Here is a 20637-nt window from a genome sequence, read left to right on the forward strand (position 1 = left end):
GCCTTTGATTGTGTGGATCACAACAAAGTATGGAAAATCCTTAAAGAGACAGGAATACCAGACGACCTTACCTGCCTCCTAAGAAACCTGTGTGCAGGTCCAGAAGCAAGAGTTAGACCTGGACACGGCACAATAGGCTGGTTCAAAATTGGGAAGGAAGTACGTCAAGGCTGTGTATTGTTATTCTGTTTATTTAACGTATATGCAGAAATGCCAGGTTGGATGAATCACAAACTGGAATCAAGATTGCCAGAAGAAATACCGACAACCTCAGATATGCAGATTGAGAACCACCCTAAGGGCTTCCCTGGTGACTCAGCTGGTTAAGAATCTGCCTGCAATGTGGGAAACCTGGGTTCGATCCCTGGGTTGGGAAGATCCCCTGGAGAAGGGAAAGGCTACCGACTCCAGTATTCTGGCCTGGAGAATTCCATGGACTATACCATGGGGTCATAAAGAGTCAGACACGACTGAGCGACTTTCACTCAGCACCGTAATGGCAGAAAAGAAAGAGGAGCTAAAGAGCCTTGTGAAGAAGGTGAAAGAGGAGAGTGAAAAAGCACGCGTAAAACTCAACATTCAGAAAACTGAGATCATGGCGTCTGGTCCCGTCACTTCTTGGAAAATAGATGGGGAAACAGTGGAAACAGTGGCAGACTTTATTTTCTTGGGCTCCAAAATCACTGCAGATGGTGGCTGCAGCCACAAAATTAAAAGATGCTGGCTCCTTGAAAGAAAAGCTATGAAAAACCTGGACAATGTGTTGAAAAGCAGAGACATTACTTTGCCGACAAAGGTCCGTCTAGTCAAAGCTATGGTTTTTCTAGTAGTTGTACAGATGTGAGAGATGGACCATAAGGCTGAGAGCGGAAGAATTGATGCGTTTGAACTGTGGTATTGGAGAAGACTCTTGAGAGTCCCTTGGACTGCAAGGAGATCCAACCAGTCCATCCTAAAGGAGATCAGTCCTGAATATTCATTGGAAGGATTGATGCTGAAACTGAAGCTCCAATAGTTTGGCCACCTGATGTGAAGAACTGACTCATTGGAAAAGACCCTGATGCTGGGAGGGATTGAGGGCAGGAGGAGAAGGGGACGACAGAGGATGAGATGGTTGGATGGCATCACCGACTCAGTGGACATGAGTTTGAGCAAGCTCCAGAAGGTCGTGAAGAACAGAGAAGTCTGGTGTGCTTCAGTCCATGGGGTTGTAAAGAGTCAGATGTAACGTAGTGACTGAACGACAGCCACCACCTTACGGATGTCTATTTATGTACAGGTTTCCTTATTACATAGTTAGAGGGGGTGACAGTGGTTTGTTTTGATTTTGAAGGTGGAGTTTATAAAAAAACGATTGAAAAGTCAGGACAGTTCTTACCCTGTTTTTCCAGCTCTCACCTTGTTCATCCAGTTCCTGCCGAGATCAGGGTGGTTCCATTTCAATCACTTTAATTTCCATACTTACACCTTATGTAGAAGCAGTCAGTGTGACATATTAGTTCAACAACCTAATTAAATCTCATGGGGGAGTGAAATCGTTGTAGTTTCGCCAAGTTGTTTATTGCACAGAATAAGATGGGCAGGCACCAGGGAGGCATTTCCAGGGGCCAGCGTTCCCCGCAGGTCCCAGTACTGACCTGGGAAAATCGGCTGAGGCCAGGCCGCCCCGGGCCTGGTTAAGCTGCCTGGTGTTTGCGCCATGGGGGGTGTTCATCACTTTTGCAGCTGTGTTGCTGCCCTGACATCCTTCAGGGGATGGTATTGGATGGATTTTTTTTTTCTTTTCCAGTTTTGTGATATTTTTGGCTAACGTCTCTATGTTGGGGTGTCTGAGGATAAAGTCTGATCTTCAGACTTTACCCACTTTAAAATGTGGTATTCTTCAATGTGGTGAAAGAGGAGATTTTGTCGGATAATTATTTAGGTCGCGTTCAGGGAGTTTGTTTTTATGCTCCTCACCCAAAATAGGCGCGTGCGTGCCTGCTCAGTTGTGTCTGGCCCTCTGTGACCCCGTGGACTGCAGCCCGCCAGGCTCCTCTGTCCCTGGGGTTACCTCGGCGAGAGCGCTGGGTGGTTGCCGTTTCCTCCTCCAGGGCATCTTCTCTCCCCAGGGATCAAACACGCCTCTTGCTTCTGCGTTAACAGGAGGATTCTTTACCACTAGTGCCACCTAGTAATTATTGTTTGAATTTTAATATAAGATCAGTAACCACGGAAGACTGTCCATCTATCTACCTGAAGAATTTTATGATTTTAGAGCTGCCTATTGAGTGCAGAAAAGACTAAAATTCCATCAGGGCAGATGTTTTCCCCCTCAAATCGGTGTGGATTGCTGGGAAGTGCTTTCGGCTGAGTTAGAAGAGAGATCTGACACGTGTGCCTGCTTTGTAGCCGACCGTGATGGGGCGTGCACTCACTCCTGGCAGTGAGGCTGTGGCAGTCAGACTGTCACTGACGTCCTGGTCACGCCTGCGGGCCGCTGCTCGGACTCCGCAAGCTGCTTCAGCTCAGTCGTGTGGGATTGCTCCTCACGGTCTCTTTTTTTAAACTTTGCTGTTTCTACTTCTCTTTCCATCTCTTGGTTTTGGAAACTCCAGTTTAACATAGTTATCATTTATCTTCTGAATCCTGTTTGTAAGACCAGCTCAAGACTTTTGAGTCAGTTTTATTGTGTGTTTAACCTACTCTTTGGGCTTCCCTTGTGGCTCAGCTGGTAAAGAATCTGCCTGTAATGTGGGAGGCCTGGCGGTTGGGAAGATCCCCTGGAGAAGGGGACGGCTGCCCACTCCAGCATTCTGGCCTGGAGAATTCCCTGGACTAAGTCCGTGGGGTCGTCTGCTCCTTTGCTGTCTGTGAAGCACCTGTGCAGTGTAGGCGCTCTGCTGCGTGCCCGTGAGAGGCACGACGTGGCCTTTCTTCTCAGTGAGCCTGTCACCCCTGGAGAGGTAATCGCTGGGAGCAGTTACTTCCAAAGAGTGTGATCCAGGTGCCGGCTCACGGCAGGGCCTGGGCGGGAGCCCTGGGGTGATAGGGCGGATCCCCATGGCTCCGCGGTAAAGAATCTGCCTGCAGTGCAGGAGAGGGAGATGCAGGTGTGACCCCGGTCAGGAAGATGCCCTGGAGGCGGGATGGCTGTCCGCTCCAGCCTGCTTGTCTGGAAAACCCCAGGGACCCAGGAGCCTGGCGGGCTGCAGCCCATGGGGCTGCACAGACTCGGACACGACGCACACACACACCTCCGTCTCTGTCCCCACAGGGCGCTGAGAGGAGGAGCTGGACCCAAGCAGACAGCACAGGAGTGTGCTTTTATTTTGGTGGGTGAGATTGGTATTCGGTCTTTGATTTTTCGCTTGTTTCATAAATTTTGCTCAAGTTCCAGCATGGGGCCTCGGGCACCGCACATGTGGGTCTTAAGGCAGTCAGGCAGCAGGTTCAGAGAGCTGTGCCATTTTTTGTTACCTGTGTTTTTGTGGCTGAGGCCACATAGGAGAGAGACACAGTTCTTTTCGAAGCTCATATTTGTGCTGATCACTTCTCTGCCGTGACCGTCATGAGTAGTGAGGTGCGCTGACTTCAGTGTTTGTCAGCTTCTTCTGATTTCCACCCCCAGGAGTTATTTCAAACCCCAGGGTAAGAGGCTGCCCACAGTGGGGCCACTGCCTACAGAGCTGGGAGACCCTTTTGTGTGAATGTGTCTCGTTTAAGGCCTTGGTGGGTTTTCACTTTGGAAGGGAGCCATACAGAAGAGAGTTAGTTTGCCTCCTAACTTGTTGGGAGAGGTCAGTGTTCTTTAATTTTCTTAATGACTTAAGGTCTTCAACTAGGTGATTGAGACTTTAATGTGGTGGCTCAAAGCAGAGAGCATTTAACCTCTCGTGGCACTTTCTTTTTCACGCTGAGGCGTAATACACACACACGCACACACACATATATGGTTGCTGTTGTCTCCTCCCTCAGTCTTGTCTGACTCATTGCAACCCCATGGACTGCAGCACCCCAGTCTCCCCTGTGCTTCACCATCTCCCAAAGTTTGTTTGCTCAAACTCATGTCCATTGAGTCAGTGATGCCGTCCAACCATCTCATCCTCTGTTACCCTCTTCTTCTCCTGCCTTCAGTCTTTCTCAGCATCACAGTCTTTTCTTCAGTCAGCTCTTCACATCATGTGGCCAAAGTATTGGAGCTTCAGCATCAGTTCAGTTCAGTTCAGTTCAGTCCAGTTCAGTTGCTCAGTTGTGTCCCACTCTTTGCGACCCCATGGGCTGCAGCACGCCAGGCTTCCCTGTCCATCACCAACTCCCAGTTCACTCAAACCCATGTCCGTTGAGATGGTGATGCCATCCAAACGTCTTATCCTCTGTCGTCCCCTTCTCCTTCTGCCCTCAGTCTTTCCCAATCTTTCCTGAGTCTCTCCCATCAGGAAGCTTCCATAAGCCTCTTATCCTTCTCCATCAGAGGGCAGACAGAATGAAAACCACAATCACAGAAAACTAACCAATCTGATCACACGGACCACATCCTTGTCTAACTCAATGAAACTATGAGTCATGCCGTGTAGATCCACCCGAGACAGATGGGTCATGGTGGAGAGTTCTGATAAAACGTAGTCCACTGGAGAAGGGAATGGCAAACCACTTCAGTGTTCTTGCCTTGAGAACCCATGAACAGTATGAAAAGGCAGCTTTAGCATCAGTCCTTCCAATGAATATTCAGAGTTGACTTCCTTTAGGATTGACTGGTTTGATCTACTTGCATGCAGTCCAAGGGACTCTCAAGAGTCTTCTCCAGCACCACAGTTCAAAAGCATCAGTTCTTTGGCGCTCATCCTTCTTTATGGTCCAGCTTTCACATCCATACATGACCACTGGAAAAACCATAGCCTTGACTAGATGGACCTTTGTTGGTAAAGTAATGTCTCTGCTTTTTAATATGTTGTCTAGGTTGGTCATAGCTTTTCTTCCAAGGAGCAAGCATCTTTTAATTTTGTGGCTGCAGTCACCATCTGCCTTGATTTTGGAGCCCAAGAAAATAAAATCTGTCACTGTTTCCATTTTTTCCCCATCTATTTGCCATGAAATGATGGGACCAGATGCCATGATGTTAGTTTTTTGAACGTTGAGTTTTAAGCCAGCTTTTCACTCTCCCCTTTCACCTTCATCATGAGGCTCTTTAGTTCCTCTTCACTTTCTGCAGTTAGGTTGGTGTCATCTGCATATCTGAGGTTATTTATATTTTTCCTGGCAATCTTGACTCCAGTTTGTGCTTCATCCAGCCTGATATTTCACATGATGTACTCTGCATAGAAGTTAAATAAGCAGGTTGACAATATATAGTCTTGACGTACTCATTTCCCAGTTTTGAACCCAGTTCACTCATCAGTACCTTTTTTAGTGTACTCTCCTCCCCTGTCAGGCCCCTGTAAATTTCAGATCAGTTTACATTCCCTTAAAGGCAAAGACTGGCATAAGTTGAATCGTCCCTCTGTACCTTGAATCGGATGCATTAAGACTCATCCTTAAAAAAAAAAAAAAAAGACTCATCCTTGTGTGTGTCCGTCATTTGCTGCTTTCACTGCCAAGCAGCGCTCCGTCACTCCGCTGTGGTTGTCTGCCCATCCACTGGGACACGGGTTTCCATCCCAGCGCTTCTGAAGTGAGTGACTTGGGAGGGCAGGAGGTGAGGGGCCTCTGCCTCCTGTGGTCACTCGGGACCCAGGCTCCTTCTGTCCTGTCACTCTGCAGCCTTCTTGTTGTCTTTGCCTGTATGTTCAAAAACTGGGTGTTAGAAGTGTCTGTTCCAGTTGGGGGAAGCCAAAAGGAGGGGATGGTGCCCTGGGCAAGCCACAAGGCAGAAGCTCCACCTGCTACGTGTGTTCCTGTTTCATCGGCGAGAACAGAGTCACTCATCTGTGCCTGGCTGCAGGGGAGCCGGGCTGTGGGACTTCTCAGCAGGAAGCGTGTGTCTGAGAAGGGAAGCAGGGCACTTTGGCGGTGACTAACAGCCCACAGCACAGCTCATCAGCGCGTCTCCTTTAGGAAGACCAGTGCAGGGCATGGTCACCCGTCCCTGTGGGGAGAGGCTGGCTGGCTGGTCACTGGGAGCCCCTCTCCGCACACCATGGACTTGGCCTCGTGTTCAGGCCTGACTTTCCGCTTTGCATACTCTTCCTTGTCCATGTTCTTCCCTGGCCGTGTCTGAAGTGCCTTTTGAGGGTGTGTCTTTCTTGGTTTGCACGATTGGAAGAGTCTGTTCCTTCACATGTACTCTTTTGGAGCCTGAGGTTGCATTAGGGATTAAACGGAAGTGTTGGTCAGTTAGTATTTTACTTTCTTTGGTGCTCTTTGTAGAATTCCCTCAAAAACGTAGTAGTCTTCTGGTTTTTGTTTCCAGTTAGTACCATGTCCTGGTAGCTGTCAGACACGGATCCTTGTTTGGATGTGGTCATCAAGCCTGATTTATTTTTTGCTTCCTCTTTGGATCATCCCTGTCTTCTGTATTTCTCCAGTGAATACCTCAGAGACCTCTGAAGTCATAGGTTTGGGTGAGAAGCAAGCAGCTTTTATCTCATCTTCTTGAGCAGTCTGTCTCCATTTTAAAATTTGGGCTGAAAAGTCTAACTAGGAGGCTTTTGAGAAAGGCTCTCGGCAGGGTCCTTCTTTGTAGCCATTCCGGGATATAGGAGCAATTAGCCCTTGTGTTAATACATTTTCTCATACTTAATCGTGTGAGGCCTGTGGGGCTGACTCGTCAGGCCATGTGGTTTTTCGAGGGGCCGCTGTGTAGAGGAGGCGTTTCACGTTGACTTGAGCTGAAGCTGCCTCTGTCCGCGCGATCCTGGGCGGGCCCTGTCGGCGCCGCAGCCTCTCTTCTCTACAGCAGAGGAGACAGGCGTGTCAGCGACGCCCCCGCGTTTCTGTGGAGCCTGGCCCTGTGGGGGACCCCGGGTCCGACCCGAGCTCGCCTCTCTGACCCAGAGCACCCTGCCCCGGCGCGGGCTGCCTGGCTTCCCTCCTTGGAGTCAAGAAGCTCTGTTGAGTGAACGAGTGAATGCATGCCACATGGAAACTGATGGAGCGGACACCACTCACTGCCTTTCCTCTTTTTTTATCCCCTTTTAGAAAGAAAGAGCTCTCAGCCACCAAGAAGGACCGTGTGAACCACTGTCTGACCATATGTGAGAGCATCGTGGCGCAGCCTCTCAGGTAACTGCACGCTGAGCTTTCTGGTGAAGAGAAACACTTCTGTGGTTCATCCTTAACGGGCTAGACCGTCCTTTGTTGCCCCAGTTGTTCTGAAACCTTGACGGGACCCCTCCCCTTTCTGGCCGTGGATGCGGAGGATTTCCAGACCCTGCACTGAGTAAGCTTCCTGCGTGGAACCTCACACCGTGTTGTTGTAACCGTCAGGATAACCCGGCACTCTGCTTGTATCCCACTTACTGCGGTAGCAGGAACGGGAGCCGCCCAGGTGCCGGGGGCTCTTTCTCGGGCCTCTGCCCTGTCCGCCCTGTGGGAGGGCTCCCTGCTCACGGCGGGGTTGGGACGGCGGGGTCGTGGGCGAGGCCCGAGGCCGCCTCCCTGGCCGGTCGTTGCTCTGGGGTGAGCAGGCCGCACCTTCCCGTGTCGCTTCTTGCTGATTCTCCTCGTCCTCCGTGCTTTTGGCTGGCTGGCTGTCTGAGCGCGTTCCTCATACCTGTGGGTGTGGATGCTTTAAGCCTGTCTCTGCATGAGTGAGTAGGAAACAGATGTGCGTATGGCTTCTGAGCCCCGTCACTCAGATGGGACGTGTGAAGCACTCCTCTTGGAGCGAGTGCCTCTCTTGGAGTAAGTCATCCATGTTACTCTCCTGTTGGGAAGGGCTCTCTGTAATCGACTAGAAGAACCTCTAAGGATAATCACCGTGGTTCTTGTACTGACAGAAATTTGGTGATTCATTTATTTTCAGTGGCACCTTGCCACTTGTATTTTATACTCTCACAGTGATTTCATGCAGAATACTTCATTTTAGGTGAACTCAATGCCATTTGGAAAGACAGTGTATGATTATTGTTTTTATCTATAATTTGTACAAATACTGTGGGAAGAAATGAAGTGACAGGTGAAAATATGTGCTGAAAATAAAAATACAAAAATTCTAAGTTAGTGTGCTATTATAGACAACAGTACTAAGTAAAAGTAGGGGAAAAGGCTTGAATTCTGTCTAAGCCAGCTGGCTTCAGGTCTCGGCGTCGCTGTGGCCTGTCCTTCGTGTGTAAACGCGGTGTCCAGGGCTCCTAGGAGCCACACCCGTGAGACGCTCTTGAGCGCTGCGTGAAGTGCGCATCAGCTGCTGCGAGGCAGAAACCACCCGCTGGCGGCGCACGCTGCCCCGCACACGCCGCTACTCTTGTGGGAACGCCTGGCAGGCCCCCGCTCGTCTGACTTCCAGCATCGGGGTCCCAGGAAGCAACACCTCACATTGAAACCTTATGGACCCAGAAAATAGACCTTCTCCACTCTGAGTGCTTCATGCTTTATGTTTGGTTTGTTTCTTGATAGTTCCCAATGGAAATGATGGAAAGTTGGCTTAGATTCACACGTGTGTGTGGGTGTGTGTGTGTGAGTGAGTGTGTGTTCAATTGCTCAGTCACGTTTGACTCTTTGCAACTCCATGGACTGCAGCCCACCAGGCTCCTCTTATCCATGTAATTTTTCAGGCAGGAATACTGGAGTAGATGCCATTTCCTTCCTCCAGTGGATCTTCCCCACCTAGGAACTGAACCTGCATCTCTTGTGTCTTCTGCACTGGCAGGCAGATTCTTTACCACTAGCACCACCTGGGAAGTACGTTGAGAAATGTTAAGACTGGCTTGTGGCTCAGTTTGCCATCGTAAGTCATGGTAATAGCTGCTAATAGTTCCTACATTCGTGTCTGTTCTGTTTTTATGGAGTAATGCTAATGGTCTTTACGCTGCTTGTTCTATGTAGGATCATATTAGTGGGATACTTTTTGGACCCAGAGAGGTTGTCTTTGGTTGCATCAGATCAAAGAACGTGTCTGTTTTAAGATGCTCTCGATACTTTTCAGAAATTTTGGATTGTAGAGCTGAAGTGCATCTTTTATATATGTATAATGTTTTAGGAAGTCTTAATGGCTGGTATTTCCTGTGATCTCTCCTTTAATGTAACTGATCTCTGGTATGTTCTTTAGCTTCTGTAAGATGCTGATCTCATCTCTCAGGGTTGATTTCAGGCAGCTTCTCGGGTCCTTGAGGTGCGTTGTGACTCAGCCTACTTCAGCTCTCAATTTGGTGGTCTGTCCTGCTGCTTCCCAGATACGCACGAACATCAGAATCACCCGGAAAATTTGTTAGGAATACAGGAAAGAAGATAACCTCACTATCCTCTTTCCCCAGCACTCTTACGTTTTCTGTCCAGTGGAGGGTGAGGATTCATTTTTAAGTAGTTTCCTTTTGGGAGGACCTTGATACCTTCGTCTAAGCAGCTGTACTTGATAAGGGGACTGGGTGAAAATAGGTGTACAGGAATCTATAGATTTTCCATTCCCATACATTAGCATAAATCTGCTGGAAAACATAATGCTTCAAGAACCAGCTCATCATAGCACCAACGCATAATATTTCAAGGAATTGACGAGAGAGATGCAGAAACTGTGGAAGGACTGCATGGACTTCCCTGAAAGGGACAGGTGACTACTGCCCTTTCAATGTGGGAGCAGTTCCTTATCATAAAGTTAAACTTTCTCTAAATTAATTCATAAATTTAAAATCAGCTTGATCAGAATTCTAGTAGAGATATTTTTGAACTTGTTCAAAATACATCAGTGTTTTGAATAAATACATCAGTGTTAACAGAATCTGAAACCATCAGTAATTGGTGAGACCTGGTGTTCATGACATTAAAATAGCTGTTAGACATTAAAGAAGGTCCAGAATAGGAAGTGGGAAAGTGTATGTGTGTATGTTCAGATATGAATTTACAATAAAGGTAACATCTTGTATTAGTGTGGAAATGATGGGTTATTGAACCAACTGACTATTTAGGGGAATATTCTTCATATTGCAGGCAAACATAAATGCCAGATTAATTACCTAAAATAAGAGAGTGAAATAATTACTACAAAAAGAACATTTAGTCTGTGGAATGCTTACAATATAAAGGAAAAAGGTGTTTTTTCTAGAATATAGTTCAGTATGTCAAAATCTACTTTAAACTGAAACTTAAATGCAACTTGGGGAAAGTATTGATGGCATATGTATCAAAGGTTTAATAGCTTCTGTAGAGAGAAATTGTAAGTCATTAAGAAAAAGGCTGTCTTTCTAATAGTAAAACAGGCAAAACTGCGAATGGGCAGTTTGGAAAAGAAGAAATGTAACTGAGCCAGCAAATGTAATAGCTAGCACTTACTTCATACATCCTGTGGAAAAACGTTCAGATTTACTAGTAATCACTAGAATGAGATAAAACAAAAATCAGAACATTTCTTTTTTACCTGTTAAATTTACAGACATTAAAAAATACTCAGGATTTTGTCAGAGATGTTACAACTTTTTTAAAAGGCAACTTGGGGGATTTCACTGGTGGTCCAGGGTCTAAGACTTTGTGCTGCCGATGCAGGGGGCCCAGGTTCGATTCCAGGGAACTAGATCCTGTGTGCCGCAATTAAGACTCGGCACAGCCAAATAAATAAGTATTAAAAAAAATAAAAGGCAGTTTGGCCTGTTTGATTTAGGCATTTCGCTTCAGGAGTTTATCCTTAGGAAAGTCCAGTGATGTTGGTGCAGTGCTAGTCATCCTATTAAAAAATGAAAAATAATCTTCATGACTTACCTGCAGGGGAACTGAAAAACTTCATACATTTATGGAAAGGAATATTAGTTAACTTTATTAAAGGTGATTTATAGATCTGTGACTAAGTGATATAATAATAATATAAAAATTAAATTAAAAAATTTTGAAGGATTTTTGCTTCTGACTAAGATGGTTAGATAGCATCCCTGACTCAGTGGACGTGAGTCTGGGCGAACTCTGGGAGAGAGTGGAGGACAGGGGAGCCTGGTGGGCTGCCGTCTGTGGGGTCACAGAGAGTCGGACAGTCTGAGCTACTGAACAACGACTCGTTCATCGTATCCACAGAGTGAGCGCATCTCCTCACTTCCTGGTTCGCCTTCGGTAGCCCAAGGCCACCCTGGGGGCGCTCCTCCCAGCTCCAGCCTTATGGGCCCCGCCAGGCTCCGGGGTCACAAAGACACGACTGAATGACTTTCACTTGCTGGTGATATCAGGTTCCATCTGTTCAGGGCCAGCATGGTGAACCTCTTTCCTTTGTCTTACTGTTAACCTATGTGAATCTTTATATTTAAAATGTATTTCTTGTAGGCAGCAAATAATGGGTCTTGCTTCTCGTTTGATCTGAGAAATCTTTTACATTTCATGTCATTATTGGCATAAGTAGGTTTATTTTTTATTATTTGGCTTCAGTTGGTCTCAGCTGCAGTGTACAGGCTCTTCACTGTGGCACTTGGGCTTAGCTGTCCTGCAGCACGTGGGATCCTAGCTTCCTGACCAGGGATTGAACCCACGTCCCCTGCATTAGAAGGCGGATTCTCAATCACTGGACCATCAGAAAAGTTCCTAAACTAGGTTTGAATCTGCCACTGTACTGCCACTTCCGTGTTTGGCCCATATGTTCTTTATTTGCCCTTTTCCCTGTTTCTGCCTTCTGGGTTAAATATTGTTTGGGTCAGCGTCAGTTATTTTTCTCACTGTTGGTCATGTTTTCCTGCTTCTTGACATTCCTGACCATTTCTGACTAGATGCCAGACCTTATAACTTCTATCTTGTTGGGTGCTACACACTTGAATTCCAACGTTCTTGAAGTTAGCCCTGAAATGCAGCTATGTTACTCTGAAGAACTAGGACCGTCCAGGGTTCTGCCTGTAGGCAGGGTCAGAACAGCATCTCATCTAGGGCTAAAGTTAGTCAGCCTGGTTGTGAAGGCTAACGCTTCTGAGCAGCCGACCCAAGGCACCAGAAGGACAAGTCTCCCCGTCTGGCTGGTGAGAGCAGGGGCTCTTCCCCCACTTGGAGTTTCAGCATTTGCTCCCTCCAGCCCCTTCAGGTGACTCTGCCCGCCGCCCCTGGCCACTGTCTGCAGCAACACTCAGCTGAGACCCGAGGGCCCCGCGGGGCTCCGGGTCTCTCTGTGCAGCTTGCCCCTCTGGCCTTCCCCCCACAGGCCCAGCCACCCTGCCTCCTGAGGCCATCAGCTCTGTCTCCCTTCTCAGCAACCATGGGCTCGCCCAGGTTTCCCCTCCTCACGTCCTCACTGGGAAACCCCCTCTAGGCAGCCATCTGGGGAAATCCTGAGGCTCATCACATTAGCTTTCCATTTTCCAGAGATGCCTAATACCTGATGCCTTGAAAACCGCGGTTACATGCATCTTACCCTTTATCAACTGCTTTAGGCAGGAAGGCGAACCCTGTCCTTGTCACTTACCTTGCTGTTCAGTTGCTAAGTCATGTCTGACTCTTTGTGACCCCATGGACTGCAGCACGCCAGGCTCCCCTGTCCCCTGATTTAGTTATTGGAGAGCTTCTTAAAAGCATGGTTAGAAGTAGCATATAAACCTACTTTTTTTTCCTTTTAAAAATCGAGATAGGATGGACGCATGACACCGTGAGTCTATGGTTTGATTCGCGTGTGTAATGCACTGCGGCAGCCCAGTGTCAGCCCACACCTTTATCGTATCATTGTCGTTCCTTTCTGTGTGTTGAGAGCAGTAAAGAGCTAGTCTCTTAGCAACTTTGGCGTTTAAAAGGCAGTATTGCCGACTGCAGTCCCTGAGCTGTGCATCAGCCGCAGGTTATCCACTAGTTACAAGGAAGCCTGCTTTTTCAGCTGTGAGTTTTATGGAATCTTTATACAAGTATTTCTGTCTCCCTCTTTCTCTCTTTTTTAAAGGCTTGTTTAGTTATTTATCTTTGGCTGTGCTGGGTCTTCCTGCCTCTCCGGCTTTCTCTGGTTGAGCAGGCGGGGGCTGCTCTCGTTGCAGCGCTCGGGCTCAGCATTGTGGTCGGGCTTAGCTGTCCCCGCGGCACGTGGGAGCCTCCCAGTCTTTCCAGACCAGGGGGCGAACCCGCGTCCCCTGCTTTGGCAGGCAGATTTTTAGCCACTGGACCACCAAGGAAGCCCCCAAATAAAATATTTCTGATGAAAGTTTTGTGTCTGAATTCAGATGTGCTGTAAAAAAGATTGTTCTATAGCACACTAATTTCTTCATGTTGATTACATGTTGCAATAATATTTTTGATATATTGGGCTAAATGAAACATATATATATATATTTTTTGGAATATATTATTAAAATGAACTTTACCGGTGTATGTAACATCCTTTTTCTGTTCCAGAATCCCACGCAGGATACCAGAAACTTAACTGCGTTTCATTGTCGTGTCTTCTCTTGGCTGTGACAGTTTCTCTTCTTTTTTCACTTAGAAATTCTCCAGAATTTCAGAAACTTCTGGGCATCGCTATGGAACTTTTTCTGCTATGCAGTGACGACGCGGAGTCAGATGTCAGGATGGTGGCTGACGAATGCCTCAACAAAGTCATAAAAGTAAGAACCCTCTGGACACCGTCACCGTGGCTGAGAGGAGAAACTGTATGCTGTTGTTTTGAGTGGCAGAGTCCTTCAGGTTGTCTGCGCGTTTCTAATCTAGTAGCGCGTGGTTCGCAGGCACTCCGGTGTCTGCAGGGCGCTGGCTGTGCCTGCTGGTCAGCGGGCGCGGCTTCCCCTCGTGCCTGCGGGGCCCGCTCGGGGCCGGCGCGGGCGGCGGCCGCTGGGGGCTTTTGGAGCAAGCGGCACCCTGCTGAGAATCCGCGAGGCCCTGCGGCGGCCAGGGCACGGGCAGTGGGGTCCCCCAGGTCCTCGGTCGGGCAGGACTGTTCACAGGGAAGGACGTGCCTTCTCGGGTCGCTTGGCTGGCGTTCTGGCTGGAGTTGGTGTGACGTGACTGGAGATAGAAGTTCCCAGAAAAGGTTGGTGAAGGCAGAAAGCCAGCGCCACCTCGGTGGGAGCCGAGGTGAGGAGCGCGGGGGACGCCTGTCCTCTGCCCAGGCCTTCCCGGTGCAGTCTGTACCGAGGTCCCCGAGCTTTAATCCACTTTTCCCTTTTCCTGTTTTCTGCTGCCACTGAAGGTGAAGTTCTTCTTCATAATTCTTACTGCCTTGGAAAACTGCCCGTGTTTTTCCCATCCTGCCCTTCTCGTTCGTGTCCCCAGCCGTCCCGGGGGCCCCGCTGACAGTGTGCTCCTGGCTTCAGACAACGTACAGTCTCAGACGGGGAGCGTGCTTGTACGGAAGTGACCGAAGGCTCGGTGTAAGCTCTGAGTTCTGGGCGATGCTGGCAGCTCGTCATTGCAGTCTGGAGGCGGAGGTGCTTTCTGTCCGGGAAGGCAGGGAAGGCCCCCCGGAGGTGGTGGCTGTTAGGTGAATGAGAAGGTTTAGGACCTTCCCTTCTTTTGGCTCTCTGTGTGCCATGCGGGATCTTGGTTTCCCCAACCGGGGATCGAACCCGTGCCCCACTGCGGTGAAGCAAGGAGTGCTCTAGGGACGTCCCGTAGGACCTTCTTAACCCTTGCAGACTCACAGAGGAGGGGACTCTGCCAGAGAACAGGAGATGTTGAGGATCAGTTCAAGGGGTTTGCACTTTGTTTGGTAGAGAATGAAGAAAGGGAAGAGCTCTCCAAAATTTGTAACCTGGTAGTTCGAGCAGCGTGGCCTTGTAGCCTGCCTTGGAGAGGAGACAGACGGTGTGCCCAGAATCCATGAGGAGGCCAAGTGTCCAGGGAAGAGAGGGGGCCTGAACCAGTAGGGGTGCTGGGTGCGAGTGAGGAGCAGGGGCTGGGCTGTCCTGGGCTGGACCTGGCGGCTGTGTGTCCGCCCCGGTGTGGAGGTGGGGCCGGGAGCAGGGAGGCTCAGGCACGTTAGCGTCGCCTGTGATCGTGAGCGCCCGTTCACTGCTGTTTCACGGCTTTGAAGTTTGCTTTTCTCTTGTAATAAAGTACGTCTGACGTTAGTTTATAAAACATTTATAAAGTGAAACAAAACTTGGATATGCCTTCTAGTTTTACTGGCCAAGCAGTGTTTTACTATATACTTGTCTGTTTTGATGTGCTTATTTAAGGGATTGTAGTCCAAAGTGGAACAGTAGAATTAGAATTTTAATATACCCGAGGCATTATTCAGAATGTGACCCTGTTTTGATTTTCGGGCTCGCTGAGCCTCCGTGGGTTTTGCTAAGACCAGCTTGGTTTATAGACGTCATGTGCTTACATCACAGGAAAGGAGGAGGGCTGTCTTGTGGAGGCTTGGTTATATCTCCCCTCTCTTCTTCAGGCTTCCTTACATCTTTCCCCTCTTGTGGACAAGCCATTGGCAGTACTGTTGCAGAGGACAGGGTTCTTATGGCTGAGAGCGGGGCACAGAGAGCTCTCCGTCTTGGGAGCCATCTCCAGCGTGGACTCTCTGTCCCTGACGGTGGTTGCCATCACCCGTTATTACTGGGTTGAAATTGCTCGTGTGGCCATTTTTTGGTTTGACTTGTCACTGAGCAGCGGGGGCAGGTCCCTGAGGAGCCTGTGGTTCCAGCAGGTTCACGTGTCACCGGGGCCCTGAGGTGGGGCCCACCCGTGCATCACCGGAGAACCAGACCTTTGGGAAGGATGCGGCTTCTGTGTGGAGAGCAGTGTTCCCATGCCAGAGTCAGGGCTCTGACCTGCCCCACTGGCTCTGCAGACTCCAGGGCATTGCTGATGTTGGATCATCGTTAAAAATGATGGTTAAAGAATGTACTTTTAATGATTAAAAAGGATTAAAGAATGTACTGTAATTGAATATAAAAGCTTTAGAGTGAATTTGGACTATCTACCATGTAATTTTGATATTTGATTGTAATGAATATTCTTTTCCTTCCCTTTTAAATGTTATAGGGAATGACCTGTATCTAGTTGGTAACTTCCTGCATACATATGTTTCTTTCTTAATGAGCAGGTTTTCAATTTAGTTGCTATTATAGTCTCCTTTGCCCCCAAATTGAACTTTTCGTTGCCCTTTAGATTTCTTTAGAACTGCTTTGCTGTTGTTATTCGTCGCTCAGTCGTGTCCAAGTCTTCGCGGCCCCATGGACTGCAACGCGCCAGGCCTCCCCGTCCGTCACCGTCACTCTTAGAACCAGTAGTAGAATGTGTCTTCCGTGAGCAGATCTCTTGTGTTTTGTTGTAGGCTTTGATGGATTCCAATCTTCCGAGGTTGCAGCTAGAACTCTATAAGGAAATTAAAAAGGTGGGTTTTTGTTTTTCATTATTGAAAAAAGTCTATTGATCCACTGTATTGAGTAACGTATGAAATTTTCTTTTATTTGATAAGTAAAAATGTTAGAAGGAAACAAATGCTGTTTGGAAAAGTAGATGCTATTGTCTTACTTCTCAGAAAGTTGTTCTTCATTATTTATTAGATGAGATGGGAATTAAAATGGGAGTTTAAAAAAAAAAAAAACCTTTATAATTTCATCCCATTAAACCTTAAAATGTCAAAAAGCAATTGCACACTTAAACGGCCTTTTCTCTAGAAATAGAGGCTAGCAGTGAGAAAGGCGCTTTTGTGCGTTGAGGTCGGTTGGCGCCTGCTGTCCGCGGCCCCCGTGTAACTGCGCTCTCCGCTCCCGCAGAACGGCGCCGCCCGGAGCCTGCGCGCCGCCCTCTGGAGGTTTGCCGAGCTGGCTCACCTGGTCCGGCCTCAGAAGTGCAGGTGAGGTGGGCGCCCTGGGTCATCGCTGTCACTGCTGCTGTGCTCGGGGGCCAGCTCCTGTGCACGCTCCTCCGTCTCGGCTCAAAAGCCGCTTCTCCGGAGGTCTCCCCCGACCCCGCTGGCTGAAGCCGCCCCCCTCCTCCCGTCCCGCCGCAGTCCCTGCTCTCCGCTCGGAAACGCTCTCGCACAGTGGTTCGTTCTCTGCCCCACCCTCCCCGAGGGACGCAGGGGCGTGCGTCCCGGGACAGTGGGCGCGTCCCCATCGGGCCCTGCTACAGCCCAGCCCGGCTGACGGTGTCTGCCCCGGGGCTCGCCGAGGAGATGCCTGTCAGGTGGTCGAAGAGTGCGTGCGCCCTCACTGTGCTCACTGTCGAGATTATAGAAAACTGTGTCTTTGTCCGTTACATGGGTCAGAAATAGGAAGTGTGAAGACAGCTTTGACTGATTGAAACAGTTGTATCTTTTTCTTTAATTCATTACTCTATTTTGATTGGAGGATAATTTCCTTACAATGTTGCGGTGGTTTTTGCCACACGTCAACATGCATCGCCCACGGGTGCACGTGTGTCCTGCATCCTGAAGCCCCCTCCCGCCTCCCTCCCCGCCCATCTCTTGGTTGTCCCCGAGCCCCAGCTCTGAGCGCCCTGCTTCATGCATCGGACTTGCACTGGTCATCTGTTTCACACAGGGTAATATACATGTTCCAGTGCTGTTCTCTCCAATCATCCCACCCTCGCCTTCTCCCATGTAGTCCAAAAGTCGGTTCTTTACATCTGTGTCTCTCTTTCTTAATGGATTGGAAACCAAAAGAAGGACCACAGTTTCAACTCCTTTCTCGTCTCCGTGACCGGCAAGACGTGCTGACGTCCATGGATGCCTTGGCTCTTTCCCTGCAGAACTGGTGGAGTGGCAGAAACCCTCCCCTTTAACACCAAACAATGATCAGTTCCACGGGGTCTGAGTGTGATAAGAATCTTACACAACAGTGGACATGCAGTCATTAGGGAAATTTCTCTATATAACCGTGTTCCTTTACTATCCTTGGTTTGAAAACTTCTTGTTAATACATGTCTGAAGCAACATCCGAGGTTTTCCACATAGAAGCCAAGGTGACCTTGCAAACTATGATTGGGTCATGGCAGTCCCTTACTTGAACTTGTCACTCGCTTCCCACGGCTGTTCAGATAAGTCCAGACTCTGTACAAGGCCCTGGGAGATCTGGCCCCAGAGCCCCCGTCACCTCAGACACTGTTGGCTCACTGGCCTGCCTTGCCTTCTCTGAAAAGTCAGCGTGTGTTCCTTCTGACTTCTGGCATGTTCTTCCCTTGGGTCATCACTCGGAAGGCCCATCTCGCTCCCAGCCCCAGGGGTGCCCCTGGTTGTTGCTTGTCTCCGCCTCTAGAGGACGCCCCCGTCTGCACCCAGTTTGTCCCGTGCCTTCGGCTCGTCTGTCCTGTGACTGCTCCTCTCCAGGCCCGCGCTGTCTGCTGCTGTCTCAAGGGCCAGGGCTTCTCACTAAGGCCTTATTCAGTGTGACTGCTTGGAAAAAAACTGCAATCCTACCTATTCAAGAAAGCTTTATTCTCATTTCTTAGTGTTTTCTTACATTATCTGTTGCTTTCTAATTTAAAATCTCACTGTTTTAATAGCTATCATACTTTACTGCAGAGAATTTTTAAAATAAGCTATTGATTCATCTGCATTGAGTCTCGCCTCTGAGGTTTGTTTATTTTCCAGGAAGGACTCTTGCATATAAAAACTGGTTTTTCCCTAACAGGTTCTGGACTGATTGCTCGTGTTTCTCCTCGAGGTAGACCTGGAAGAGTAACTGGTGTCCCTCCCCCACCACAGGCCGTACTTGGTGAACCTGTTGCCTTGCCTGACGCGCACGAGCAAGAGACCCGAGGAGTCTGTTCAGGAGACGTTGGCTGCAGCGATCCCTAAAATTATGGCTTCTTTTGGCAACTTTGCGAACGACAATGAGATTAAGGTATGAGTGTTGCCTCAAGTCACAAGCGTGTGAATGAGTCTTAGTGGGAGTCGCGCTTTTGCACAGACAGGCATTTGAGAGTGCGTCATAATTGGGACTATAATCTTTTGATTTCTTGAAGGCACGCAAAGAGCCTCTTTCCCCTTCTGCCTTCTTGCTGTGGGGTGGAAAGCTGAACAGGAAGACAGTTTAGAGAAGCAGGAGGCATTTTGCCAGAGCAGGCTGGTTTCGGTGTCCAGGATTGACTGCCCAGCCTGACTGAGGCCGAGCGGTGGTCCCTGAACTGCCGGCGGAGCAGGCACACTGGCGACGTCCTCTGGCTGTGAGTGCCCGCGGCCGGGGCGCCGCTCGGCTTCCTGCTGGCTTCTGCCCGGCCCGCAGTCCTCATGCCCTCTCGGGTCCTGGTCATGGTGTCCTGGCACAGGCCCTGAGGGTTACCAAGAGTCGTGACCTTCTCCTTTCAGTGGGTCAGTCCTGTGTCAGAGCTTCTCTCGGTGTTTCCCTCTCCATTTCTCAATAGCATGCTTACATTGCAGGTTTTGGATTTTTTATTTATTTTACAGTGGAGAAGATGAGTTTAGCTCTAACCCTTCTTCCATCTTTTCACCACAGTGATGCAAATATTCGGCGTGCACGTTATTTTGCCTACGTAATAGTCACAGCTAGTCCTGTTCTGTGCTGTGGTTATTTTCTTTGTATAACGTCTTGGTGTTTCTGGAGTCAGCGGTTGCCTCTTTTCCATCCGCTTGTTACTGTGGCGCTGTGGGCGTGTCTCAGTGCGCTCCTGCGCACGATGGCTGGTTGACCGGACCTGGCTCCTGCCCTGGCCGTCGTGGGTTCTCCAGCTGCCGCTCCAGCCTGGTAGGGCTCCTGGGGTCTGCCCTACAGTCTGTCTTGGCTCCCCCGCCAGAGGCCTGCTTCCCGGCTGCCGGGTCCCGTGTCTCTAGGCTCACTGCTGGAGACGGGCTGTGCGGAGAGTCTCACTGGTCAGAAGGCGGACTTTTCCTCGGTGTCTGTCTTCTGTCTGTGCTGGCATCCGTCCTCCGCTCTGCGGGAGATGGGCAGCGGCGCCCACGTCCCTTCATCTGGTTTCTTCTGCGCAGCACTCGGCTGTGAGAGTCTCGCCTGTCGCCGTGTCTCACTCGGTCTTGCCGTTTGGGGGCTGCGTGGGCTCCCCTGGATGAGCGTGCCGTCACCGCCCTGTTATTGCGGCTGGCCCCTGGGCCGGGGCCGTCTGAGGTGCTGGGTCACGAGTGCTGCCCCGTGCCGTGTGACACCTGGAACCGCAGTTGTCGGGCGTGAGAGTGGATCTTAGCCCTTCGGCAGACACCGCAAAGAGCTGTGCCGAGCGCTGTGCCAGCCCACAGCGCGCCGTCGGTGGCGCGGGCGGTCCCGGAGCTCTCTGTCCTCCGTGGGCTGGGATGTCAACCTCAGCCCTCTGCGGTGACGTGACTTGCTGAGTACATTCTGCTGTCGCGTTTGGTTGAATTTCCGTTTCCATTCCCGGAAGTGCTCTTGACTCTAAAATGGGATGGTTTTTGTGTCTCTTTCCTTTTGAAGTGCTCTTAAATACATGTTCTGTCTGTGTTTAGAAAGTGGGGCCGCCTTACCCTTCTGTCTAGTACGCTTCCTCCGCCTCATGAGAAGAGCTTTAAGGACGGTGCCGGGACCTCCTGCCAGCCGCCTTTACAAGGCGTTCTCAGCACTGTGGGATTTGGACCCAAGAACGCCCCCTGGAGCTCGCAGAGTCAATTTTATTATTATTCCAAACTTCAGGTTCAATGTGGGCTGACTCATCATAGTGCTGTTTAGTTTTCATCCTGCTTAGAAGTTTGGACTA

General features: G+C 49.4%; 1 protein-coding gene across 2 annotated transcripts in view; it reads left to right on the forward strand.

Moving 5' to 3' along the window:
* The window catches only part of HTT (huntingtin), a 118564-nt gene that overhangs the window by 9277 nt on the left and 88650 nt on the right, over window positions 1–20637 (forward strand). For both annotated transcript variants that reach the window (XM_065914524.1, XM_065914526.1), the window contains exons 2-6: window positions 7117–7200; window positions 13496–13616; window positions 16283–16342; window positions 16728–16807; window positions 18659–18797. In XM_065914524.1, the coding sequence (XP_065770596.1) occupies window positions 7117–7200; window positions 13496–13616; window positions 16283–16342; window positions 16728–16807; window positions 18659–18797 (484 nt within the window). The remainder of the gene's footprint in view (window positions 1–7116; window positions 7201–13495; window positions 13617–16282; window positions 16343–16727; window positions 16808–18658; window positions 18798–20637) is intronic.

Source organism: Muntiacus reevesi, chromosome 22 (genome assembly GCF_963930625.1).
Source record: "Muntiacus reevesi chromosome 22, mMunRee1.1, whole genome shotgun sequence".
Classification (NCBI taxonomy): Eukaryota; Metazoa; Chordata; class Mammalia; order Artiodactyla; family Cervidae; genus Muntiacus; species Muntiacus reevesi.